The 27,414-nt window shown below is 40.7% G+C and overlaps 1 protein-coding gene across 2 annotated transcripts; it reads right to left on the minus strand.

Annotated features, from left to right (window-relative positions):
- Positions 1 to 43: 43 nt before the first annotated feature.
- Positions 44 to 27,164, minus strand: KAT7 (lysine acetyltransferase 7). 2 transcript variants are annotated; one of them, XM_049858985.1, is made up of 15 exons: positions 26,980 to 27,164; positions 24,422 to 24,569; positions 22,745 to 22,921; positions 21,109 to 21,348; positions 17,718 to 17,800; positions 14,475 to 14,564; positions 12,866 to 12,964; positions 10,234 to 10,344; positions 8,573 to 8,764; positions 6,130 to 6,219; positions 5,759 to 5,899; positions 4,631 to 4,724; positions 3,092 to 3,238; positions 2,360 to 2,466; positions 44 to 1,734 (listed from the first exon to the last, which is right to left on the minus strand). In XM_049858985.1, exons 1-15 carry the CDS (start codon positions 26,992 to 26,994, stop codon positions 1,633 to 1,635), a joined length of 1,836 nt encoding a protein of 611 aa, XP_049714942.1. In that variant the 5' UTR covers positions 26,995 to 27,164; the 3' UTR covers positions 44 to 1,632. The 2 variants fall into 2 exon arrangements, with proteins under 2 accessions (XP_049714942.1, XP_049714943.1); XM_049858986.1 differs by lacking the exon at positions 14,475 to 14,564.
- Between the last annotated feature and the right edge of the window lie 250 nt (positions 27,165 to 27,414).

The following is a 27,414-nucleotide window of genomic DNA, read 5'->3' on the forward strand; positions in this document are numbered from 1 at the left end:
CATTACTTTCATATGTAAATAAAAGTCCCTGGATAAAACAGACTTGAGCAGAGAACATGCTTTATTGAGAAGTAGATATAGAACAGCACATTCTACCACATGTGGGGAAGGGTTTTAGCTTCTGTAAAAGGCCTTTACCCCTTAAGAAAACCCCTAGTGAAGTTGCTTTTGGATAAATTTAACAGTGACACTGAAACTGGAGGGGAGCTGCCACTGAACATGCTTAAAATTAGCACCCCCCCAAACCCACAGTGAATATAAGTAGTGTACAGAGATGACAAGAGAAAGGCACAAATGACCAGATTGTGGTGAGGGCTCCACATGAAGACAGCAGTGTTGTCAGAGACCAAGTTGGGAAGGGTGACATGTCATACATCAAAAGCTGCCCCAAGATAGCAGGTTATAACGGGCTAGAGAAAAATTAGAGGGAACATCTCTTCCTTCACTTGAACAACGCCAAAAATAGGAGACCAGAGAATAGGGGGATGGTGACAAAGCCCAAAAAGGAAATGGAGGAGGAATTCTTGGGAGGGAGAGAAGCACTTTTAGTCCTCGAGGGAGGGTGAGGCACTGTTGTAAAGAGAAGCAAACCTTGGCAAGGGCGGCCGTTCTGCCTTGCTGAGTCATGGGCTGAGATATGGACGTGATTTTCAATTACTTTCTACCTCTCTGAGGACGACTGAAGAAAGTCAACGCAATGTATGTGGAAGTACAGGAGAGATTTATCAGACTAGTACTGGTGAAAAGGTTTCTGCAGCATCATCAATTAGCCAGCTAACATGTAACATTAAAGAGAACTGGAAATTATTTTGGCATCTGCAAAGGTAAAAAGGGACAGGGAGTAAAGAGAGAAGAAAACATTTACTACTGGGTACTTTCTGATGACCCAAAAAGACAGAAGTATCCATTCCACTGCCCACAGGTGGACTCAAATCAAAATACAGAATCACCACCTCTTAATTCTTCTCTCCATCTCATTCATGAGATTATGGGCTGTTACCAAGACTAATCCCTGGGAAACTCTTTGGCGCTGGTCAGCCTGATATACTGATCAAAAACAGGCCTTTCAATTAATCTGGAGGGTGTAAAAAAAAAAAAAAAAACTAAAGCAAAATAAAATCCAAAGTGAACTGACCCCCTCCCAGCGCGCACACACTTAGAAGTGCTACCTCTTCCCTGCCCCTCCACAAAACCCATGTGTGAGGAGTAACTGGAAAGGTCCAGGTGGTGGCAACCCATATTCAGAGGTCTGGTGACCGGGAGGCAAGAAGCACAATTACAACAGTTTAGAAGACACAACAACACAACCTCATGGGGCTAGAGGACGTGAGGAGAGAACCAGTGACTGGACAGGTACAGTACCATAACAGAACTCCTTGGGTCAGTGCTATGAGGGGTCTGCACTCAAGTCTAATACAGATCCCATCCAGGCAACCTCACTGAGGCCGAAACAACAGTTCCTCAGAACCAGCGTCTGCAGTGTACACGAAGGTCGGAGCCAGGACAGTCCTGAGGGGGATGGCCTTCCCAAAGGATACTGCACTTGCCAATCACAAGAGCAACAGAAATGACAGATCCCTAGGGTACGGATTCCTACTGCTGGGGTTCGCTGGCTCGGAGCAACAGGTCACTTTAAGTGCCCTTGGGAGGGGTCCATTTTAAACAGCTCGGATCCATGGTTTTATTGGAGTTGGACCTTTTGGCCTCTTTGGCTATCCACTCATCAATCAGGTCCTGGAAGAGAACAATGGGAAAAGTTACACATTATACTAAAATGTTTTTATATATAGATTCCAAAATGACTGTTGGCTGAGGTGAAATCTCCACAAAGGATTAATAATATGTGTAAAAATAAAAGTCTTTTGATTTACAAAATGTTTTCCCACTTGATCCATTTCTTCCTCCACGCCCTCAGTAAGAATTGAAAATCATTCACTTTCCTTCATTACACATGAATCAACTAAAATAATTAAAAGAGGGCATTAGCTGGGATGGCATGTTTAAGGAATTTAAACCCATTTCCACAGCACTGGGGTTTGTGAAGATTCCCCTCTACAGGTGGGCAAGTGTCTCCAATCTAAGACAACTATCAAATGATAAAAGTGCTGTGCAACATCAAGCTGCTTAACTGGTGTCACCCAAATCGGAGACAAGAGCTCACCAAAAGCTTCTGGTAAGGCGTAGGTGGACGATAAGCTTAACAAAGGCAGCACAGGCATCGCTGCCAGCTCAAGCCACGACGCACAGTCACTCAAACACCTTTAAGAGTCAGGTTAGTTTTTGGGTCTTAAGGCCCACTTTGCTCCGCTAAGCTGCAGGGGATATCCAGCAATGAATAAGCAGCTGATAAAAACCTCACCTGTCTCTTTAAAACGAGATGTTTTCCTTTCCAATACTTGAGCATCTGAAGGGCTTGCAGAGTACTGACAATGTCCACAGGATTCACAGCTGTCTCCTGGCTTATTTCTGAAACAGAAGAGCTACTAAGAACCTGGCCCAGGCACAAATCCCCTTACGGAGGCCTTTTTTCCCCTTGAGGAAACCCAAATGGACTCCAAATAGTTCAACTCTTTGGTACTCAACCCCATGTTCAGAAAAAGTTCATAAAGCATTCATCTGACTATTCCAAATAATATAAAACAGAGATATTACAATAAGAAACCACACTTGATACTTTAGAAATCAAGGCCAAAAGGAGAACCAAGTTCTTCTGCCCTTCCATAAATATGCAGGGATGTCTTAGAAGCTCCTCCATGTACCATAAAGACTTGGCTTTTGAAAGAATTTAACTGTTAGCAATCTCAGATCTTAGAAATCAAATCACATTCCCAGGGGCCAAATGTTCTAGAATCCTAAATACTTTTCATGAGGGTCTCTGCAGTGGCCTGTACTCAGCGAGCTTTCCATTCTCACGTCCAGATGAAACACAGAATGGGACGGTATCCTTGCAGGTTACACAGCATGAACATGGGCCCAAGTGGAACAGTTAGAATACCCAGTGGAGTTAACATTTTAGATAACAATCATTCTAAAAAGTCAAAAACTAAGCCTTGAAAAAAAAACCACACACACACACACAGAAAAAACTAACCTTTGATAGAAATCTCTTTGCCTTGAAAATTATGCAGGTAACGGAGAAGCACTTCTTTCCAGTAACTGCGGTAGCTTATGAGCCCCAGATCTGAGAGGGGACGTTCTGGGGAGCCAACCTTTTCTTCCACTTTGGAAAGCAAATAACCTGCGAAGAAAGAAAGACAGTTTTTCTTACAACACTGTATCTTATCATCATAGCAAAGCCCAATGAACCACCATGGGAGAAGTTTTAAAAAGTACAGTCCACTTTGCAGTGTCAATTATGGTTCAGCCATTCAACAGAACCTGTGTGGCTGTTCAGTACAGCATGCTGCCTTTCTGTAACCAAAACGGGAAGAATGCATATTTGCGTTTACTTATAACAGGCAATAAACACTGGAAGGCTTCACTAGAAACTTTAGTAACAGTGATATCTATAGGTGTGTAGTGGAAACAAGGCAGATCAAACAGAGAGCTTTTTACATTGTTCAAATCTTTGAACTTAAAAAATAGGTATCTCAGTACCACTTATGAAGTAGAGGGAAAACAAAACCCAAATCTGATGAAGCCTCTAGATTTAACATCTAAACATGTAACACTGAATTCATCAAAAACACCATGGAGTTGCGGTCAGCAAATTCATACTCTAGGGACTCTACAGGACAACTAATCTGCTTTCTTCAATGAACAGCAGGGACAAGAGTAGAAATGCTTAGATTAAAATTATAAGCCACATCAACAAATCCAAATATATCAACCCTATCTAGATCTGATTAAAAAATACACACAAAATGAGAAATCCAGGGGCATCTGAGTATTACTATTTTATATTAAAGAATATTTGGGAGGGATATTAGGTGTAATTGACCTTATCTCTTAAAGACGCCAAAATAATTGAGGGTGGGAATATAAGTAAGAAAAAAAAGATTGGCTATAAAATGGTAATTGCTGAAACTGGGTGATGATTATTTTACTTCTGAACATGTTTGAAAATTTCCACAAGATCAAGGCTTTAAAAAGGATATATTACCTATTCAAAGATATAGTCCTCCCTCAGTAGATTATGCCACCTCCTGATCCATCTCTTCCCAAGTGGCTTAAAGTGAATAAAGGCATAGAAGGCTAATTATAAGAATTCTAATTTCAACTAAAAAATGTCATCCGATAATGGACAGTGGACAATACCTATTATGCAAAACCCGTATGAGGTGTACGGATCACCTCTACAGAAGTCCTTACTGAAGGAAATCCCTAACCTCCAGCAACAGATTTTAGGCTTTATGCATGTATGTATGTAAGCCTCCAACTAGGATAATCCTAAAGACTTACTTCACCATCCTCTTTATCTCCTAATTAGGTACTGACTCAGGGACCCGTATCCATCTGGTGTTCTCTGCATATCAGGCAGATTGTTGATATGCAGGCTTTCGCTGCTTGCTAATTAACTCAATATCGGTGTACTTCTACTATATGCCAGGGATGGTAGAGACCAGAGGACAAAGACAAACAATATTCACATGGTCCCTGCCTTACGAAAGGGCTTAGCAGTTTCACTTACTGAAATCAATGAGCATCTTGCCATAGCCCTGCCTCATGTACTGAGGCATGGTAAGAATACAGGACACGTTGTAGTTGAGGAATGAATTCTTTTCCTAAAATCAAGAGCAAACAGACGAGCAGGTCATACGGTGCCAGCACTCCTACAGATACAAAACAAAGCTGCCTGCAAAAGACCTGGCTAACCACTTCTGGGAAGTTGCTGTAAGGCTCACAGCTGTTCCGACTACATCCTTTCTGATAGCGTAAGCCATTAATCCCAGTGCTTCCCTATCTCTAGGACCTCCAGTATCATTTTAAGGGGGCTGACTGTGGGTTTTAATAGTCATGGAGCAGGGCAAGAAAAGTTCAGACTGCTAAGTTAGTCTACAGCAGCCCTCTTTAAAAGGCGGCTGCCTGATGGAGCAGAAAGGAGCCCAAACAATAAGTCCTGTAGAAAGACCGGAAAGCTCTTCCAGCCATTTTGGAAGGGGATCAAAACGCAAATAAAATGTGGGAGTGGCTGGGGGAAAATGAGCCACGGCTGCTAATGGGTATGGGATTTGTTTTCAGGTTAATGAATATGTTCCAAAATTGTCTGTTAATAGTTTTATAAATCTGTGAATATAGTATATCATTGAATTATATAAATGGGTGAATTGTAACAGTATATGGACTATGTATCAATAAAGTTATTAAAAAAAAAAGCATAAGCAAAGCAAAATATAGCCTTCAGTCTTAAAGGACTATGCTAGAAGGAGCCCAGCTAAAAAAAAGAACCAGGCAAAAGGAATATATTCCTGGTTTTAAGCTAATATCACAGAGGGCAAAGCCAGGAGAGCTGGCTTAACTACAGGATGTGGGCTTGCTGGTTAGTAGGCAGGGGCCTGGCCAGTAATTAATAGGCAAGTCCAGCCCATAAGCCCAGAAATGAATAATCAGAAGCTTTTAATAAAGAATTGCACATTTTCATTAAACGATCTTTGATAGGTGGGTTTGCTTTTCTTCCCCAAGAGAAGGCAATGATGAAGCACTGTCGTCACTGCCCAGGGGAACCCCCTCTTGCTGTCAGTGATTTATCAATTCCCACAGGCCAACATCAATCACCCTGCTCTGGCCATTAGCTTCTTCATCTCCAGATCCTGCTGACCTTGGAAAAATATCCAATCAGGTGACAGCCAGTGTTGTCTGCTTCTGTCATAACATAGAACAGGAAGGGCTCCACATCATAATATAATGTCTTGTGGTCCAGAAAAAGCTTGGCCAACAGGCACAGGTTTTGGCAGTAGATCTAGAAGCAGAGAAAGAGTTCATGTGTGGGTCAGTGATTTCTAAGCTTATCAGATAAAGGCCTAAAATTAAAGATCATACCACTATTGTTAGTGAAACAGAAATTATGTATTTTGGCCAATAGAAGAGTTTTCTCTTCTTTACAAGGCATGACACAGACAAAACACACTCCTGACACCTATGAGTGCAGAGCATTACCACCCTGCTCTCCTATGTCACCACTTTCTCTACCTTGTTTTTCTTGCCATCCACTTCAAACACGGAAATCGAGCCTTTGCGATATATCTCGTCACCAGGTGGGTGTTTCCATACGCACTTGGCCTATAAGAGAAGGAAACTCACATCAGACAAAGAAATCCAACAAGACTGCTGTTCAGTAGGTAAAAGGAAATCACAGGTGAAATGCGGTTAACTGAACATCAGGACAGTTAACCATACTTCAGAATACAGAGCAAGGCAAAGCAGAGATTTTTCCAGTAAAACAAATAAGGCCTCTGAAGTTACTGCAATATACTTATGACATTTTCACAGAAGTTTGGAACAAGTTTTCTGAATTGTATTCTGGCATTGCTTTAACCCAGGAGATTAAAATCATCCACTATATAAAAGCCAGATAAGTAAAAATACCCTTGCTTATTATAAAATGTCTTACACCAACAGGAAATTCTTAAGCAGCTTACTTCCAGCAGCTTAGAGTTGCTAAGTACTTTACCCTCACCTTTACCAGTAACTTCTCATTACCACCTAACCACTATGGACTTCTTTTTTCAGATTAGAAAATAGACTCATAATGATAAGAACTGCTTCCCTTCTTCCCCCAAAATCTGCTCTTTTGTGGCTTAAAAAAAAAAAAAAAGGGTATGGCAGCCTGACTGAACAGCAGGGAAGCTGGGGGGCACTTGGCCACAAGAGGGCACAAGGTGCCCCTTTCCTCAACCTCAACTGCTGACCACTTAAATGCAGCCAGTCAACCATTACTGTAAATAGGTGAATTCTTGAAAGCTTTTATACAAATATATTTCAAAATATCACTTAAAATACATATGCATATGGGGCATTTTCTATCAAACAACTATTGCAACTCTTTTTGTCAATTCAAGACTCATGCTCTACTTTGTTACATGTAAATCCAAATATTTATTAACTGGAATTGCTTCAAAAAAAGCTCCACCTATAGGTTGTTCCTATCTCTACCCCTTTAGTCGTGTTGGCCTTTCCCAACAATAACCGAAGCTATGTAACAATTATGTTTAGAAACAGAAGCCAAGCCAAAGAAACTCCATTTCAGTGACTACATCTGAAGCAATGGGAACCACAAGAGACAGGGATTCAAACAGATTTGTAGTTCCTTAAATTCAATTTTTATTACGTGTATAAACACAATTAAAAAAAAAAAAAAAACTTTCTGCCCATCAAGTCGATTCCGACTCACAGCAACCCTACAGGAGAGAGAACCGCCCTGTAGGGTTTCCAAGGAGCACCTGGTGGATTCGAACTGCTGACCTTTTGGTTAGCAACCATAGCTCTTAACCACTATGCCACCAGGGTTTCAATAAACACAGCAGATCCTCAAACATTCAGAACGTTTATTTGGTCTTTGGATCATCTAGACTCTATTTTTCTCCCGTACTACTACTTCTTGCCCTTTGTAGCCATCTCATTGGTTAGTGTTATTGAATCAACAGAAAAAAAGGGGAAGAAAAAGGCATAAATGGTAAGCAGTTCACATCAGCAAAAGTACTGGTCTTACTTTCACATTGCAAAACAAGTTAATCTCCACAGTCTGTGTCTGTGTTCAGTTGTTCCTGACACCATTATTCCCATGCTGCTTGCTGCTGTGTCTCCCCTCTACCAGTATGCTGGAGTCTGAGCCACAAAGCTACCAACAGCGTACTCCAGAGTTGAGAATACGAAAAAGCTGTTATCACCAAACTGGGACAAAGACTATAATGAGAGAACTCACAGGAAACCTGTGTCGCAAACACTCAGCACCCCCCTTACTCTTCCTCATCCCCCCCTCCATGGCAGAAATTCTCTTTAAGGAAAAGGTGAATGGCTTAAAGCCTTAAAACATCGAGTAAACACACCTGTCAATCCTAGTTTAATAGGAAGAATGTTCAGAAACTAGAAAGCGCTGAACAACTCGAGAGAAGGAGTATGCCCATTGCTGATGTTGAAGGCACCAGAGGACCCGGTTTGTTAATTCCATAATTTGTCACAGCCTGATCCTTAAATGAGTATTCATTCAATACACATTTACTGGACATCTCTTGCCCAGGCTAGTTGCTAGGGATACAAAGGTAAGCATGTTGTCCCTGCCCTGTGAAATGAAATCTTATTTATTTTCATCTAGTTTGGGACACAAAGACTACAGGCAGAGATAAATTTATATCCAGAAGAATTGGAGGAAAGTAGGGAGCAACAAAGAAAAAAAAACCAGGATGTACATAACAGGCTGTGGCTAAGGGACACTGGCCACTGTGGGTGCACCCAGCACCAGCCATGCCACAGGCTGTATACCCCCACCTGCAATATGACTCTTGATTTCCTACACCTTTGTCCCACTACTGTGGACCACCGAGAGTTGCCTGGATAGATGTCAGCTCTAGGGCAAACCTTGAGATCCTTTCGCTTGTCACCGTCATAGCACTGCAGAGGAACAGAGACAACTTACCATGTGTCGGCGAAGAATTGTTTGGCTTTTCATGTATTTTAAACAGAATTCACACATGTAGAGACGTCCCAGTCGTGCATATTCTTCAGGATATGGAGAATGGTACCAAGTGTCAAGCTCATAGCGGCCAAAAGCAATTGTTTTAATCATGTTGCTCCCCTCTGTGATCTGGCCTTGAAGCCTTAACTTCTCCTATTGACAAAAAGAAATCAAAAGTTAACAGAGAATTAGTATTATCTTTGTTTTTTAAAAGTCTGTACTAAGCTCTTGGGTGTGACACTATGCTAGGCTATGAAAGTATCAAATTTGGCATCTACCCAGGACAAACCCGGACTAAAACAAGCTCCGTGGGCACAGATAATCATGCAGGCTTATAAAAACATATTATCTACACTCTGTCCAGGGCAAATATCTCAACATAGATTGGCTTCTCTGCTTCCTACCACACTCTGGGCCTCATCTCTCTAACATCAGAACGAAGTCCTTGGTGAAACCTCATTTTCATCGCCCGCAACCAGACTGAATTATGAAGGTAATCTGCCATAAATACAAATTTCCCACCCTTACAAAACATTCTAAAACTGAACAGAAGAGATTTCGGAATGTAATAATCTTTTTTTTAAATCTACAGAAGCTTTTATAAAGCTGTGTGGATCTGTGTGATATGTATCTACAGTGGTCACTCTCCCATTTGGGTCCTTTAAAAAATATTTTTGAAATGTAGGTGACAATTCTGGAATCTAAACTCTAATAAAGCAGAAAATATTTCTGGCTATTCATCTCCACTCAGTGGCTAGAGGTTGGCTATAGAAATGGTTTCCAATCCTAACCAGGCAGAGAGCTGTGAAAGGCTAGCCTTGGGAATGTTCCAGAGAGGGACGGAGAAACCCAGCTGCCATAGCCTTTTGCTGGGTGGGCAGCCAAAGGGGGCATCAGTTTAACTCTTTTGGCTGCAAGTTTTCAAGTGTCTTTGAGGAATTTAACGCAGTATTTGATATAATTAAAAAAAAAGAGAGGAGATGTATTTTACAAACTAGGTTTCCCTAAAACACATTATATCTGTTAAATCAGAGTAAGCTCAAATCACCAGAATTTTCTTAAAGCAAAGCTGTTAAAAAATTCTACTAAAGGCATCAAAACTCATTATAAAGAAGAATCAAAAAGAGAAAACTACCTCTACACATAAAATTTTAGCTGTGTAAAGATTAATTCTAAAATATCTAGCAACAGCCTTTCCCACTATCCCTTTTTAGGTTATTTTTACTGCTTTATGATAAATGTACTGAAGAGCTGTGAGGAACATGGAAAATAAGTTCCTGTTTGGGTAAGAAGGACAACAGAGATGGGTATCTCCGGGTCTAGAGGCTCTCAGAATTGCAAATCACCCAACTGAGACAAAGGACCACCTATTGTTCTATCTAGCCTTACCACCACAAACCAAACAGGTCCTTCCAGGAGTCTGGGTGGAGGGGAGGGAAAAACTTTATGGAATGAGGGAAGGGAGGCAGGTGATTAGCCTTAAAAATGGACAGCTGGGGGAGGGGAGATTCAAGCAGGAAGGTACACTTGTAATTCTCATTAGGCTGATTCCTAATCATTTTTCTTGGCAGTTCTAAGTGCCTTTCACAAGTGGTCCTCAGCTTGAAGGTTTTAGTACTCACCAAATCCTCTGAAGCCCGGGCTTGTGCTCTTCGGAAAAGATCCAAGTCGTACTCGCTTGTCAGGTTTTCCAAGAGAGGCTCCCGAGTATTCCCATAGGTCTGTCTGTGTTCCTAGGAAAACAATGAAAACGTCTAAGAACTTAACCTATTTCATTTCAATCCATGCCAACTAGAGGGCCGAGTATAATCATAAATTATTTATTTGGTGCCTACTACATTCCAGGTCTTATAGTTGGTGTTAGGGATTCAGCACAAGACAGGTTAATGCCAAAGACTCCCCACCAGAGTTAGTAAACCTGAAGCGGAAATGCTCCTATACCTCCTCTAAGGAGTTCCATTTCTCTACCTCTAAATGGGCGCCTCAAGGATCCGAACTCCACGCCTCCATTTCTTTATCTGAAAACATGTGTTATGGTACAAATAAATCAAGTACAACAAACCCAGAGGCGCTCCAAATTCTTAGAATCCTGCGCTCTGGAAGTAATATCAGTGGATACTCTTTGGTTTCAAAAAATGCACAACCGCTAACACCCTTAAAGTCTGAGATTTTAGACTGAAAGGAAAATCTCCAGGTAGGGACAGCTGGCCCAGGTGGTCCCTGGTGAGCTCCTTCACTTAATTGCCGCAGCCACCATTACCCTGTCTACCAAAGGTATAAGGATCCTACTTTCAATCTCTAGTTCAAACACACAAGAAAACTGGGCTAGGCGCTTTAAAGAGGAAAAGGTCAGATAAAACTAGAGGCATAAAAATAACTCAGTTTTAAATATGTTTCAGATCTTACCATGACAGCCACTCCTAGTACCCTTTCTCAGGAAAGAGATTCCAGGAGGGAACCATCCCTTTTAAACCTCAGATTCTAGCCCTTCCCATTCTGTTCTAAACTCCACCTCCCATCCAGAGAATGGAAGATAATGGTTCTTAAGTGCAGTGGATGGCCCATTCCAGGAAGAACATTATGGACTCCACACACGTATTAGCATATGAAGAAACCATTCACCGGTACTTTTACCCCTATTAAAACGTCTCCTAGTTAATCTGGGCCCCAACATCAAATTTAAAAAGAGGTGTTATCTTTTTAAATTTGGACTGTCATCTAAAATTTAGGTTCTAAGTATTTGTTTATTCCATTTAGTTTCATAAAGGTTAAAAAAGAGAAGGTTTAAAAAAAAATCTGATGCAGTGTTTTTCATGGTTTTTACCAGGAAGGGTGGGTCCAAATAACCTACCCCACGTTACGGGCAAGCAGAGGTTTGTAGGATAAAAATTGCAGAGGCTTTCACTTCAGACACTGTAACTGTAAGCTTTTTGGCAAGTTACCTCTCTAAGCCCCAGTTCCCACCTACAGAACAGGTGAAACACCATCCATCACAGACAGTTGTTACGAGAATTACAGTGTACTTGGCGCTACAAAACCACTGTGCCTATCACATAGGAATTCAATAAATGATATGATTATTGTATTATCACATACTACCCAACTTGTGAGTAACAACCAAATAGAACAGGTGCAATCACACAACCTTGTACCCTAGAGCCCACTACTACTCCCTACAGCCCATCTATGATGCCATAATAATCAAAGCCAACACAATCTGGTGTAGGTGTTTTAGCTACAAATTCACCCCACAATCCTAATATCCATCTCACACTGGCCTATCTAAATTTCTCAATAAGGTTATCGTTTTCAAAACGGTGGTGACTGTCGTAAATACATAATTTGGCATATTTTCATCCTAGTGAAGCCAAACTCTGGCTGTCTAAGTATTCACAAAGCATACATTTAATAATCTATTCTAATGACTAAATGAACAAATATTCCAATTTTTTGGTGAGTGGGAAGTATCAGGAAAGACTGGGAGAACATACCTCAACATGTTAACAGTGAAACATACGTATTAGTATGTTTATAACAAAATTAATCTCTAGCTAAGAAATTAAATTCTATTCTTTTTTTTTTTAAAGAATTTAAGCAAAAAGACAGAATTGGAAGCTGTATTAAGATCTTAATCATGCAACTAAGGTATTTACGTATATAAAAAAAACTGGAAGAATATATGCCAAAATGCTACCTGTGGTTATATATTTGGGTGGTGAGATTAATATTTTCTTCTGTACACTTTTTTTAAAACTGTAGTATATTTTCCATTACAAACTTACACATTACTTTTATAACCAGAAAAGAAATAGTAAAATACAGCAAAAAAAATCTACTCTAGATTATCACCTAATTAACATTTTTTATCATGTAGGGATTCCATTTTTCCATTAAAAGAAGGGGACTACTGGTTGGCTTGAATATGTTTCTTATGCAGAGATGCCCATGTCACGGGATTTGTTTTAATGGGTAAATTCAACCCTTTACAATTATAGTGAGGTTTACAAACAATTAAAGGATCCAATTTTTTTTCTAATCCAAATTATTTGTATTTTATTTTTCAAAGACTTCTTGTTTCTACTCTCAATCCCCCAGTTTTGGGGGATTAGTGTTGTCAGCTGCCTTTTAAACTCTAAGTGCCCCAAAAGAGGGATCGCACTTACCAAATGACCAATCTGAAAGGCAGAAGCTTAGAAACCAAAGTGATCAAATGGGACAATTTGTGTGAGTTCACAGTATTTTACTTTTACTCACCATGTATTTCTCTTTCTGTTCTTTACTCAGCCCAGAATTTCTTTTCTTCCTGAGTTCAGCCACCTTTTCCTTATATCGTAGTTGCCTCTCGGTTGGTGCCTAAAAACAAAAAGCTAGAAAACTGAATATGAAGTCAAGCTTCAAAATGAAAGCACATGTGTACACACACACATACCAAGAGGGGCAGGGGTGGAGAAAAATGAAAGTACAACTCAAGCTTTGTAGCCTCCAACCAAGAAAAAAACTTCAGTCAACACCAGGTATGTTAGAGCCAACAGCATGTTGAATTAAAAAATTTCAAATTGGGTTCCCGTATCACCCAGGCCACTACCCTTTTACTGTCAGTTAATATGGGTTCAAGAATACAAACTTATTTTGATATTAACCCAACGAGAACATAAATTAAGGATGGAAGTCTCCACCAAAGCGACAAAAATAAAATAAAGGTCATTTCAATTCAATAATCAATCACTCATTGAATGCGGTTTTCCAAGTACTGATCTCATCAGCAGTGACACAGAAATGAATAAAAACAGAAAACAGAACCTAAGATAATGATGAAAAGTACAGCTACTACTTATGGAGTGCTTATTACCTGCCAAGCACTGGGGATAGATATTTTATATACATAATTCAGCTGATTCCCTTTACTATCCTGCCAGGTGGTCTTATTAACCCCATTTTATTAACATGGAAATAAAGTTTAAAGATGTTGCCTGACCTGCCCAAAACCACACAGCTAGAGAAACAGAATCAGAGTATTCAAATCCAGAGTTGTTTGGCTCCAAAGCCCACACACTTGTCCTTTACGACCACGCTTCCTCTATTATCCACCCATAATCTAACCACAAAAACCGACTCCATATCACGAGCCGTGTATAATATCATTTAACAAAGACTCAACTAATATTCTTAGCAAACTGCAATGGGAATACACGAGGAAGAAATTCATTAATGACTGGAAAAGATTTGGGAAGAATTCCTAGAACAGGTGAGAGTCACACGATACCTTGAAAAGAATAAATAAAGTCTCTTTTTGGCATAAGTAGAGAGTTCTAAGCAGAAAAACAGCAAGAGTAAAGACACAAGGCATTTAGGAAGGAACAAGAATTAGGTGTAACCAACACGCCAATAAATGTTCAGAGAGGCACAGGGAGGATGAGATAAAGTAGCATCCTGGAAACCATGAAAAGATTCAAGTAGAAGAGAAATGGCATAGTCAACAAGTGACAGACGCTAAGAAGTCCCTGGTAAGCCCAGAAACATGCCAAGAGAGAGGACGGTCTGAGGCCAGGCTATAATGGGTTAAAAGGTGGATGCAAAATGAGGAAATAGAACAGCAAGTACAATCTTTGACATAATCAGGATTACATTATTATTAGTGGCAGTAGCAGCAAAATTCCTTCATTTCTGCAGTAGACAAGTGCTTGTATGAAAATTTACTATTTGAAAAGTAAACATGATTCTGAGTTTATGACTGCAAGACCAGTTATGTAGACATACCACAGGAAACAATAGGCAGGGATATACCTAAAGACAATGATGGGGCAAAGGAGATCCAAGACATGGATCTCAAACTGAATGGCCGGAGCTTTAACGAGGCCCGTACCTGGTGCCTGGTTGCATGCCTGTTGTTGTCATCTTGCCTGTGGGACAGCATCCTCTCTTCTATCTGCTTATCCCGGCTCTGTGCTCTCACCTGCAACCATCAACAACGTCAATAAATCCACCTGCTTCTAAGACTACATTTATTTAAAGCATAAGAACAGAACAATCCCTTGAATTTATGTTGCACCTTTACTTTCAAAGGGTTTCCACGTTTATTATCACAAGCTCTATATTAAAAAGATAAGTTTTACATTCTCTGTTTTCTCAACCATTAACTGAGAATCAGAGAAGTGAAGTGATTACAGCCAAATGGTGCTAAAGCTAAGATTTTAAGTCTGATGACTCTGAGCCTGGACTCTTTCCACTGTACACTGGTTTAAGAACAGTGTGAGGAAGTACAGGAACAGAGTGACGAAGTGCAAAGAGAAGGTTAGAAAACCTGGGCTCAAGTCTACATGGACACTTAATTCTGTAGCTCTTAGACAAATCACATTAGCTCTCCAGTAGTTTTTTGGTCACCTGGTAAGTAAGGACTCATATACTCAATTGCCTATCCAACTCCTTCACTTAAACACTGTGTAGTCAAAACAGACATTCCGCCACAAACCTTCCCCATGTCAATAAGTGGTAACACTATCTACGTAGTCAATCAAGTCAAACACTGGAATGCCCTCCCTGATTCTTCTCTCTCCCTCACACCTCACATCAAATCCATCAGTGAGTCTAGTAAGCTGCTCCTCCTGCAAAATTCATCCTGAATCCAACCGATTCTTAAATCTCCACTGACACAACCCTAGTCCAGGCCACTAACCACGCATGAACTTCTGAGCAGTCTTTCAACTAGCTTACCCTGTGTAAACGCTTGCCCTGTGTAAACGCTTACCCTGTGTAAACGCTTACCCATACAGTCCATTCTTCACACACTAGCAACCAGTGATTTTTAAAAAGTGTTTATCAAATTATATTACACCTCTGATAAAGCCTTCCAAATGCTTTCCACTGCCAACAGAAAAAAAAAAAAGAAAAATCAATCCTTCAAGGTCCTTCATGATCACTCAAGGCCCTTGCATTTGCCATTCCTTCTACTTAGATCTCTTCCCCTCAATTTTGACACAACTGCCTTTTGCCATCATCCACGTCCCAGGTCAAATGCCAACTCCCCAGGAAGGTCTTCCTCGACCATTCCAGCAAAAGCAGCACTACACCCCCTTCAACAAAGTCACTCTCTGTACTTCTCGTCTTTTTGCTCCTCACGACATTTACCACTATACGAAATTCCTATTTACTTATTAATTTATATAAGTTTTGCCTCCCCTACAAGAATTTAAGCTCCATAAAGGCAGTCTTTTTATTTTAGCCACTGGTTCCTCAGATAGATATTAACAATGTTTGGCACATGCAGCCACAGAAATACATGACTGAATAAAAATGGTACCATAACTGATCTCAAAGCTTTACTGAGAAACTATATGCAGGTTCTTTTAAAAGCTCTATAGAGCTTTTTATTAAATACGAGCAATTTGTCTAATCTTTCCCTTTGAGATTCTCAATTTAATATACCATCTTTCATAAATTCTCCTGATCCTCCAAGTACATGTTCCAGTAGTAAAGATGGATTATGTTGAGCCTGGCCTCCCTCATAAAGAAGAGGAGGAAATTTTCAGAACACAAATGCTTTCCTTTTTTCAGAATTTTCTTCCAAAATGGAAATTTTTCTGTTTTTTTAATAAATTGCTGAATTTATTGCTATAAACCAATGATTTTAAAAAGTTAGACCTTATGAAGAGTTTTATGTAAGACCACCTATAGTATCAGATCTTTGTTTTTAAAGACAAGTGGCAGGGGACAATTCTCAGGAACAAAGATTGCAGTTTTTTTCAGAGAAAGAGGTACCTAATGCTTTATAAGCCTGAGATGCAGAGGGTGGCAGCTGTTGCTGTTTTGACCTCTCTCAAAATGGACAGATACTGGGACAACCTACTACTTAGTCTTATACAGAGTAAAAGATACTGCCTTGCTTATATGAAAGATTTGAGATGAAAAAAAAAATCAGAGTAAGTGTTCTTGACCTTAAAATCCATGTAAGTATTGAAAGTACACTACCCTGCTGGAAGACTGAACACAACAAACAAGCTTTTCCCCCTGTGGTTTACTTGTAAGTAAAACGTCAAATTCCCGAATCAGGGAGAATTAACGTTAGCTGCTGTTGTTGTGTGCTGTCAAGTTCACTCCAACTCATAGCCACCCTATAAGACAGCGGAGAAGTGCCCCAGAGGATTTCCTAGACTGTAATCTTTATGGGAACAGATTGCCAGGTCTTTTCTACCGTGAAGCTGCTGGTGGATCTGAAAGGTTGACCTTTCGGTTAGCAGCTGTGCGCTTAATGACTGCGCCACCAGGGCTCCTTAATGTTAGCTAAAGAATCCGATTTTTCTCAGAATGGAACTGGCTCAGACAGATATAAACCTGACTCTGGCCTTATTCCCAAAATAACAACAACAAAAACACCACCACCACTTTGGTCTAACCAGGTTGGATAACCTGCCCAAATACTACCTAAGCAATCTATTTAATTACTTTTCGACTCCTGCCTCTCCATTATTTGTTCTTTGGTTCCATCCTTGACAGGGGCAGCAACCCAAACAGCAACATATAACATAAGATCTTAGGCTCTCCTCCTAATACTTTATCCCAAAAACCCAAAGACAATTTACGAACAATATTTTTTGGGAATGTCAAAGAATTAGGCAAGAGCAGGTGTGAGTGAAAATAACAAAGGGAAAAGCACTCAGCAGAAATGCGAAGAGAAAGAGGAAAAGAATTAAGAAAAATGTGTAACCAGCGAAATGACTTCACAGATTTAGAAGAACAGAGCTCAGCACATAAATACCGAGATCACATATTTATGCAACTTACACCTTAGGGGAAGAGGTCCCTAACAATCTTTGAAGTCAATTTTCAATGAAAATATCAGTGCACTAGAAGCTGATGTTCTGAATAATCTACAGATAATCTCCTTGTTGATTTCTTTCAAAGCACTTGTTACGTATTATAATTAATTTGTTTAACTGGTGTTTTTCGAGACGCAATTGTGTTTTATAATGCTTCTTTCACTAGAATATAAGAGTAAAGACCTTGCCCATTTTGTTCACCACTGTATCCCCAGTGTTTGGAAAAGTGCCTGGCACATGGTAAGCACTCAATAAGTATCTGTGGGGTAAACGAGAAGACTACGAACGAGTACCTTGCATTCGTCAGCTGAGAGGTTATGATAGAGCGGGCATCCTGAGATGGAGAAATGTCTCTCATGTTTTCCAGTAAGGTGTCCTGTTAAAGGAAGAAAAAAAATTAACCTCAAAATAGAAGAGGAAATAGTCTACAAAGTGGTATGTGTCTCTACAACAAACTTTTTTTTTTTCCTCTATCATTTTTATCAAATATGTATCTCATCACAGATTGAATACACCAAAGCGAAGTGCTGTTAGCGCTGTAACTTGCACACACTGTAAATTCCTTTCTTCCACAGGATGGATGTGGCAATCTTGGAACATACTTATGTATGTTCAATAAAAATGATATTCCTTCTGTACTAATGATGTATTCCTCAAATTCTAAAATGTCATAAAGCTGTATATTTATAAATAAGCACAGAATTATCAGCGGGAGCATTTTCTTTTGTTGCAATTACACTCTGCTGTGCTAAATTATTAATCAAGCCATATACACCAACAGGTGTACTTTTCTACTAGCAATGCTATCCAATCTGAATTTAACTCCTTTCAACAATCGATGAAACTTCTGAAAGAAGGAAATGGCCTTTTCTACCATAAAAATGAACGTATTTTGATAATTTTCAACCAGATTAAATATCCTGTCTTTTTTAGAAGGGGAACTTGTTTGTCTAAAGATCTGGGCTTCTTTTATTATCAAACTTTTAAACAGGTAATTGCACAAGGCCTTCTTAAGATGCGAAAAAGGGGGAACAACAGTGTTGTTGTCGTTAGTTGCCGCAGAGCCGATTCCAACTCATCGTGAACCCATGTCTGTCAGAATAGAGCTGTACTACACAAAGCTTCCCCGGCTATGGCCTTTTGGAAGCAGGTTACCAGGTCTGTCTTCTGAGGCGCTTCTTGGGTGGGTTTGAACCACCAACCCTTCAGCTGGTAGTCGAGCACTTAACCATGTGCACCAGCCAAGGACTTAAGAATAGCAATATAGCAGCTCATTTTCTCTAAAATAGTTATCTCTTCATTTTTCTATTGTTCATGGAGTTTTTTGAAAGCACAAAGTGAACATCGTTTGCTTTTCATGTTTATCTCTTCAATCAAGAGGTTTATAAAACATCTAAGATGGAGAGGGATGCTGAGAAGATGCTGATGAGATAAGATGGCTAAGCTGAACTGCAAGTCTACAAAAGCATTGTCTTTCTTTCATGGAAAGAAGGCATTTAATTCCGGGGAAAGGAGACACTGGAATTTAAAAATGTATACAACATGATTCATACAGTAAACTTTAATAAGGGCAAAAACCGTCTAAGTATTACAGAAAAAAATTAATATGAACACGCAGGCTGCCATTTCCTTGAGACTATTACTAAAAACGTAATTTTAGTAATCCATACACAAGAAACTACCTCCAGTGATCAAACACCATGTATAAAGTGCAGCGTCACTGCTGCAGCAAGCCTTACTTTTTAGGATACTGTGCATCCACACCTTTTCAGTAAATTACTCAAGCTAATTTTTTCATAAGTACGTAATACTTCCATATCAAAATTTTTTAAATTAATGACATTGTTTTGCCTAAGATAAGGAGTGGAACAGGATCAAGAATAAACGTGGAAGCTCATGTTCACACTTTCCAAACTTTGCCGATACGTTAAAACCGAAAGTCAGAGTAAACTTTCCTCTGACGCAGCAGATTTCTCTTTACCCTGTGGCCTACCCAGTCAAGGGTACACACAACACAAACGGGCACCCATTCTGACCTAATCTCTCTCCACCCTGGTCACTGCCCCAGGCACACTGGCCCCCTAGTGTTTCCCAAACTTGTTAATCATTCGCCTGCCCCAGGCCCTTTGCACTTGCCCTTACTTCTACCCATAATGCTGACTCCCTACTCAAAGGACTTACTCTCTTTCACTTCTCTCAGGTCTTTGCTCAAATGTCACCAAATGAGTGGCCTTCCCTGAAAATATGCAATATCCTACCCTCTCAGCACTCCCTGCTTTATTTCCCTCTGTTGCATTTATCTCTAGTTGATGTATCTGTATTAATTTACCTATCTGTTTCTCCTTCCCCAGCTGGACTATCAGCTCCAGGAGGGCAGGGAGTTTGACACGTTCACAGCTGCATTCCCAAAACTTAAAACAGAGCTTGGTACATAGCAAACATTCCCTAAGTATCTGCTGAAGGACTATACATTGCACATTAAATGAAAATAACAATTCTGGATGCATGGAGAGTAACTAGCAGACGCTATGCAGAAAAAGTTCCTTTCTCTGCTGCATGCCAAGTATATCTCCTTACCATCTTAAAGCATACTAGCCAGCTCTTATACTATTACATATCATATTGTCTTAATTTTTCATTATTTATCCCAAGTAAATTAATTTAGGCCTAAAACAATTATCTTCTTTGAGTGATGATTGCTAAGGAGCTCAGGGCAACTTTTGCTCTACGTATGCATTTTGATAGGTTGAAATTATCTGAGAAACTGCTGCTCCGACCAGAAGATCCAAATAAATACAATACCAGGGAAAACATACTGCTGACCTGCAAAGCTTACTCTTTTCTTTCTGTATCTGGACTTGATGGCTATATTCAAAGGCTGAATTTGAATAGCAGCCCCAGCACTGAAAGGCCCATTATCTCCCAACTCTAGATACGAGTTTAAAGTCCAGCATTTGCCTCCTAAGCTTACTTAACAAGCACAGATGAGGTTCAAATCATAAGGAGAATTCCTAGACGATTCAGGAATTCTCACTTATCTAAGAAATATTTTATCTTGTTTATACTTCCTAAAGACACAAGACCTAAAACTACTCAAGTCAGGAAATGTCAGGGTCTCATCTGTACCCTATTAGTTTCATAGACTCTTCTTTGAAAAATAATTTTATTTTTGTTGTTGCTGAGGACATACGCAGCAGATCATACACCAATTCCAATTTCTACCTGTAAAATTCAGTGACATTCTGGTTTCATTGCCTCTTGATGAGAAATCTGGTTTTCTCATTTCTCTGAACAGCTACGGCCACGCAACCACGATTCTAGACTAGCTTATGCTCTATTAGCTTCCACGATTTGCCACACAATTGAGATATTTGGATATAACTGATCTTCCGCTGTTCTTGCTGGGAAAAGGAAAGAATTTTTCACTAGGAAAACCTTGCAGTAAATCAAATAGCTCATCGTAGTTTATTTCCTTACAACCAGATCGGCAGAGAGCTATCGTTATGGACACCAGACCAAGAAGGACTGCTTTTGTTCAAGTGGGCAACTCATCACGCTGAGCACATGACCACTTAAGTGTCTTAGAAGCTAGATCACAAAGCACAAAACCCTTCTGGATGAGCCCAATCTGAGAGGGAGAGAGAATCACAGAACACAGGAGTCACGGAGCTGGGGTACACTGACCTAGAGAGTTACAGCCTGGTGTAGGACACTTCATATTGAAATTGTAGCTTTCATGGAAGCGCCGGCGCTTGGGACGATGAGAGAGATCGCTGCCTGAGTCCTTCAGGGACATGTCCTTGGCAATGCTCTCATCATGAGACACGTTGGGGCTGGAGATGTCTATGTCAGATTCAGAAGAAGGGGCATTTCCAGTTGGAGTTCGAGGAGGAGATTCATCATGATCGGCTGTGTTTTTAGTTTCTAAAGCAAAAGCAATTGGTAAAACTCATGAGTGGAGTTCATTTATTTAAAGCTTTACTATTCCGAAGAGTTTATGGGCTTCCCAGATCCTGTTTCTATGATTTAACCAGGAACTTTTAGCTACTTCGCTGCTAGAAATTATGATTAAAACTAAATTTGGGGTTTACCTAATACAGTAAACCCTGCACAAGCCAGAACCTGTTTAAGTCAGAAGCCTGTCAGTAGGAAAATTGAAATATTTTCCACTAAAATGAGTGATAAAAAAGCAGTAAGGCTGCACCCTATGAAAGGCAGAAAACTTCTGAAACCCAGAAAAACAAGGCAGTCACGCTGAGTCCCGGCTCTTCCAGGTTTCACTGTACATTTCGATTACCTGTGTTCTCTCTAGCCCCCCCAATCATGGATAAACAAAACAGTATGGAAATAAATGTTTAAAATTAGCACCTTGCTCTCCTTCCAGAAGATGTACAGGCTAGATGATAAACAAAGATGGTTGTCACCCGGATGACTTGAAGAGGCTTGGTGGGAGAGTATGTACCTAACTTGGACTCTGAGTTACCAGGCTGGTAATCTAACAATGCTACGTTAAAATTCCAGACTCTAAGTCAGGGGCTGCAAAATCATATGTCTACAGGGGCTGCGTGAGTAACACAACACAAAGGAGTGAAGCAGAGCAGGTAGGGACTGTGGCCAAAGGGACAGCTCACTCTCCATCTGAGGGAGACAACTACTACTAAGCTCCAGTCAATTATCACTGTTGAAGAATAATCACCCAATGTTTCCAGAAGCTTGCCATTTCTTTAAAAAAGAAAACAAACAAAAAAGAAAAAACCAAGTAACTCTGATTTTTATGTGAAATGTTTATATTTTCAAATACTGACAACAACCTGGAAAAAAAAAAAAAATTAAACACTGTGCAAGCAGACATAATCTAACCAACCAACTCTGCTGGCAGGCAGGTAGCAACTCAACACTCTGTAATCTCTGCTCTAAGGCCTCTGGTTTGGGCTGGTGAATTAGGATCTCAGTAAGTTAACAACCTCCATTATTAAAGGTCACGATTGCTCAGAAATGCAAAGATAAATGGACTGACAAGCATGGCTAAAGAGAATCCAGTTTAAGTCCTCTTCATCCATGGTAGAGAGGGCCCCAGTTCCTTCTTCCTATTATAGGTCCAAGCTAATATAATATTCCAGTCACTCTGGACCTTAAGAATACTCCAGTACTAAACTGTCCTCACCAAAATATAAGAACGCAATCAAGCAAACAGAACTCACCTAGCTGAGTTCAAAGCCTGGTCAGTACTGCAGATCTATCTGTCGTCAACCCATGCCCTCCTTAAAAGGTAGTGACCAGATCCTCTGTAATGGGCCCAAATCATACCATACCCACTCACCTCTATCTGAAAAATCAACCACTTGCTCAGTTTCTGAGCCAGACGAACGAGTCTGCCGAAGGGGATACTTTTTCGGAGTCACCGGGGTGGGCTGCTGCTGACTACGGGTCACTCTCCTGGTAGAATAGGTGGGCTCCTCAGTGCCAAAAGACTGCAAATTTCGAACAGGGCTGGAATCTGATTCCAATTTTAAAAAAGATAATAATAAAGCAATTAAAAAAAAGAAGGAAATCTGTTTTACTATCCATCCATACGATTTATAAGAATGTAGGTTTTCCTCCTCTTCATATTTCACAAAACCCAACAAACTCTTAAAGAATTTTTTTAAATAAAATGCAATCAGAAGAGCCCAGCTCAGATATAGAGACACTGTTAGTGTAGTATTAACAGATTACATGCTGCAATCAGGACTAAACTTGATTCAATTCCACTCCACTCTATCAGCTATCTGTGGCATCTCGGGCAAATTAATCTCTCTAAGCGTATTTCCTGATCTGCAAAATAGGAAAAAGCATAGTAACAAATTCCTCATAAGGCTGTTGTGAAGAATAATTAAGGTAACGTATGTAAAGCGTTTAAGTGCTCAGCATGGTCGCTGGTCCACAGAGAGTGGCTGGTTTATCAATATTGGCTGTGTCCTTTTTTCCTACCCTTACCCTAACCTACCATAAACAGACGGTCTACTACTGACAGTATAATAACACGCAAACATTTCCTTACTTTAGGACTTATTTTTTTCTCTCGATTACTGTCTCTGATGTGCCTCGGCAAAATCATAATAGTAAGAGTCGTACACAGGTATAGCAAAAATACAACTTTTTAAATTCTTTTGGATGGCAAAATCTATTCTGAAGCATTCAGCAGCCTTTACATTTTCAACCTGATAATGCTTAAAAAAAGGAAGTAAAAGAAATTCAAAGTTGAAACAAGTAAATTTTAAACACAATAAAAAAAAAAAAAAACCTAAGATTATCTGTTTATCTTGTTGATTTTCCAATAAAGGAAACAAACTCAACTTTTGGGTGAAGAAGGTTAGCACACAGCAAGTCATCAGTCTGCACACTTCCAGGGGATGGGGTGTGCATTCATAATGTAGTCTAAGTTCTGTTTTAGAGAAGACTGCTATGAATAAGCTACGCTGTAAATGGTGCCCCCCAGGAGCTGTGCAACTCCATGGTCATCAAGTACAGTAATTCAAAAGGCACATGGAAAAAAAAAAACAAACGAACAAACCAGTTGGTACTGTGCAGATTCCGAGTCACAGTAACCCTAATGGGACAGAGTAGAACTGCCCCATAGCGTCCAAGGCTGTAATCTTTACAGAAGCAGACTGCCACATCTTTCTCCCCTGGAGCAGCTGGTGGATTCAAACCGCTGACCTTTCAGTTAGCAGCTGAGTGTATAGCCACTGTACCACCAAGGCTCCTTAAGACACCCAGAGCTCAAGCATTTTCTAGCTGTTTCAGATGTCCAGGGCATGGCCAATGACACCTTTTAAGAACACTATGCTCCATCTTTTGCATATGACCTGATACTTGTACAGTTATTCTCCTTGTAGTTCACCAGATTCTGTCATCTGCACCAAGCCAAGAGACCAGTTGCCACATTATTAGAAAAATAATGTGCTAACCAGTCAGTCAACTCTGAGGAGTGGTCAGGAAGCATGAAGCCTTTTACCTTGAGAACTCTGGCTCAGCCTGGCTGAGGAGCGGGTGATTCTGGCAGATCGTCGGGAAGTACCATCGCTCTCTGAACTGTCTGTGTGCTCAAGATCTGTAGAAAAATCGGAATCTTCGGTTCCATCTGAACTACTGCCTGCATTCCTCTGTAACACCATAGATCCAGACATTAGTACAGAAGCATTTACTCTGTGGGTCTGTATTAACACTGGAAATAAAATGTACCATGATGCTGAAAACATCAAGTTCAAACCTAAGAAAGGATTCCACAAACAGTTCCCTTCCCAGCCCAGAGCCAATTTCCCTTTATTTAGGACATTTATATGGAACAACCTACAAGTAATGTGCCATTGTTAAGTAAATGAAAACAGACAGGTAACAGTGTAATATCACTAATCCTGAAACAAGTCCCTTTGGAGACCAGTACCACAAACTAGAAATAAAAATACCCAACTGAAAATGGTCTAGCTGACATAACCATGCACCTACAGAAAGCTCAAGGTAGTGAGAAAAATGTTGGTGCTGGGCCCCATTTCAGTTTAGAGTAGCTTTTATTCAAAGTCTCCATTGATAGCTATCACACTTTAAAAAACAATGTAAAACCAAAAAAACAAAATAGCATGGTCCACAGCACTGATCTCAAGAGAACTGAAGCAGAAAGAGAAAAAGATACAAATTCCTTCTATGTCATCTAGCCTTGAAGTTTCTTTGCATGAATATCCAAAGTGCTGAAAAAGGCAGCTGGCAAATGAAGATTAGAAGGTATTCGAACACGGAGGTGATTTATCATCTTTTCAATTAATGATCATTTGTAAATTATTAGCGTCCTCAGGTGTAATTAGCCATAAGGATAACTTTCATCAAATGAGTATTAACACCATACCCTTTATTAAACCAGAAAGAAAAGAATACTTCCTAAAAACAAAAAAAGCTTCAAACTACAAGTCCTGGATCCTTTATTAAAAACTCTGGGGGCCAGCTGTTTCAAATTCATAATTTTATAGATTGTGGGAAAAGAAATACTTTTTTTGCACAGATTTTTGGGAAGGAAAATCTTTTTGCACAGATCCTACAAATACTCTATAAGCAACACATTACTATTTCCACAGCAAACTATACAATCACACTAAATAGATACATAAAAACCATAAATAGCCTCAAGACAGTTTAGGGCAGGCTTTGTCACCAAACAAGTTACTAAAAAACTTGCTCTTTGTATTTGGGAATTGCAAAAAAGGGAACTGTGGACCTATTGCAAGGTACTGATACTATTCCTGCATTTGGTGAGCCTTAACATAAATACCACCTACAGCTCAGATCATTTTAGGAGACATCATAAACTATACACATTTATTTGAAAGCCTCTATAAAAATTCTTGCAAAAACAAGCAAGACTATCACCCAGCTTAAGGGTAATCAGATTGAACTCAGCCCAGAAGTGAACTGAGGCCATGGGAAAGTGTCACAGAGAATCAGTGGGACGAAGGTGGAGTCTTAATCAAGTCCAATTACCCGGATATTTGAGTTCCTGATCATCTCTGACCACTCCTCCCTGGCTTGATCCTGGAACTCTGCCCTTCTCTTTGGCAGCGTACTCCTCCATCTTTCTCCAGAGCAGACTTAACTGCTCCCTCACCTCCTTCCCACGTATTTCTCTAAACAGAGCAAGCACTAGATCCTTTTAGTTATTTATGTCTGTATTCCTTACCAGGGATCATGTCAAATTAATTTTTGAATCTCTAGCAACCAGCATGTAGAAAGCAGTCAATAAACAATTGCTGAATTAGATTTGTCGTGTACTTTTTTTTTCTGGTTCTGCCATTGCGGAGAGCTTTTGCGCACACCACTAGACTTTGTTTACTCAGATGTAAAAAGTGTGTGGGGAGGGGTTTCCTAGACCATCTTTTAAGTCCCTTACACCGAGCAAAGCGAATGATGAAAAATACGTCTTAGACTCAACAAGCTTGAGCGGTATTCCTTGGGAGCACGCCCTGGTTCCCTAAGACCCAGCGCTCAGCTTTGTTGTACCCACCTGGAAAAAAGTCCTCAAAAACCCCGCCTCTACACCAACAGCATCGCCACCCGGAAAGGAGGGGATTCGTGCCACCCAATAGAAATCCTGCTAAACCGCGCCCCCACGGGACAGATTGGCCCGACGCAGCCAATGAAGAGAGGAGGGATCGTTCCCTACAGCCAGTTGCAGCGCGGTAGGGCCGGTCCAGGCACCGCTCCCGCACGCGGGGAGGTGACCGTTGAGCCCTAACAGGCGGTGTCACCAGCCAATCAATATGCTCCCAGACGTTTCAGCGGCCAATTAACGGTAAGAACGCCTCCGATCCAGCCAAGTAGAGGGCGGGAATAGTCACAAGCACAGGCCGAGGCCAGGGTCGGGCCCACATTTTTCTGTCGGGTATGGCCAGAAGAGAGGTCCGCTGAGCTAAGTTCAAGGGAGCAGGAAGCTGGAACCCAACCACTGTGAGGCGTGGCCAACTGCGTCACGTTGCTCAATCAACTGGCCTTAGAAACCCGCCATCCCTCCCCTCCCGTTTCTCTCACCTTCCTTCGTGGCATTGCCGGCGGCTGCGGCCCGATGGTTCCGATTCGGGCAGCGGCGGCGGCAGCAGTAGGAACGGTAGCTCCGGCGGGCTCCGTGGCGGCCTCTGTAGCAGTCCCAATTCTGCGGACGATCCCAAGTGCCTCTTGCCTCACAGCGTCTAGAGTCTTCTGCGCAGGCGCCGCGGGCCGAGGCGCTTTTTCCTTCACTTCCGGCTGGGGTTCGCGTCACCTGACGTTTCGGGCCAAAGAGGGTGCTGGGAGGTGGGCGTGTTGCTCGCCTCTTTTGGTGAGGCTAGTGAGCGCCATTTTGGAGTTGGGCAGAAAGGGGCATAAAAAATAGCTGGTGGAAACTGGGGCCAGCCATTTTTGGTTAGGCTAATGGCGCCGTTTGTAGGCTTGGGTAGCCGTTCTTGTTTGGGCAGAAGCCTAAGAGTA

The sequence above is a fragment of the Elephas maximus genome, chromosome 19 (assembly GCF_024166365.1).
Source record: "Elephas maximus indicus isolate mEleMax1 chromosome 19, mEleMax1 primary haplotype, whole genome shotgun sequence".
Classification (NCBI taxonomy): domain Eukaryota; kingdom Metazoa; phylum Chordata; class Mammalia; order Proboscidea; family Elephantidae; genus Elephas; species Elephas maximus.

Bases quoted from the DNA above. Each gene is read 5' to 3' on its own strand.
- KAT7 (XM_049858985.1), bottom strand. The intron at 6,220-8,572 runs GTAAGTTGTCTC...CTTCTCTTATAG, and splicing joins CAATTCTTCGCCGACACATG to GCCAAGTGCGTATGGAAACA. The intron at 1,735-2,359 runs GTGAGGTTTTTA...GTTCTCTTCCAG, and splicing joins ATCTCGTTTTAAAGAGACAG to GACCTGATTGATGAGTGGAT.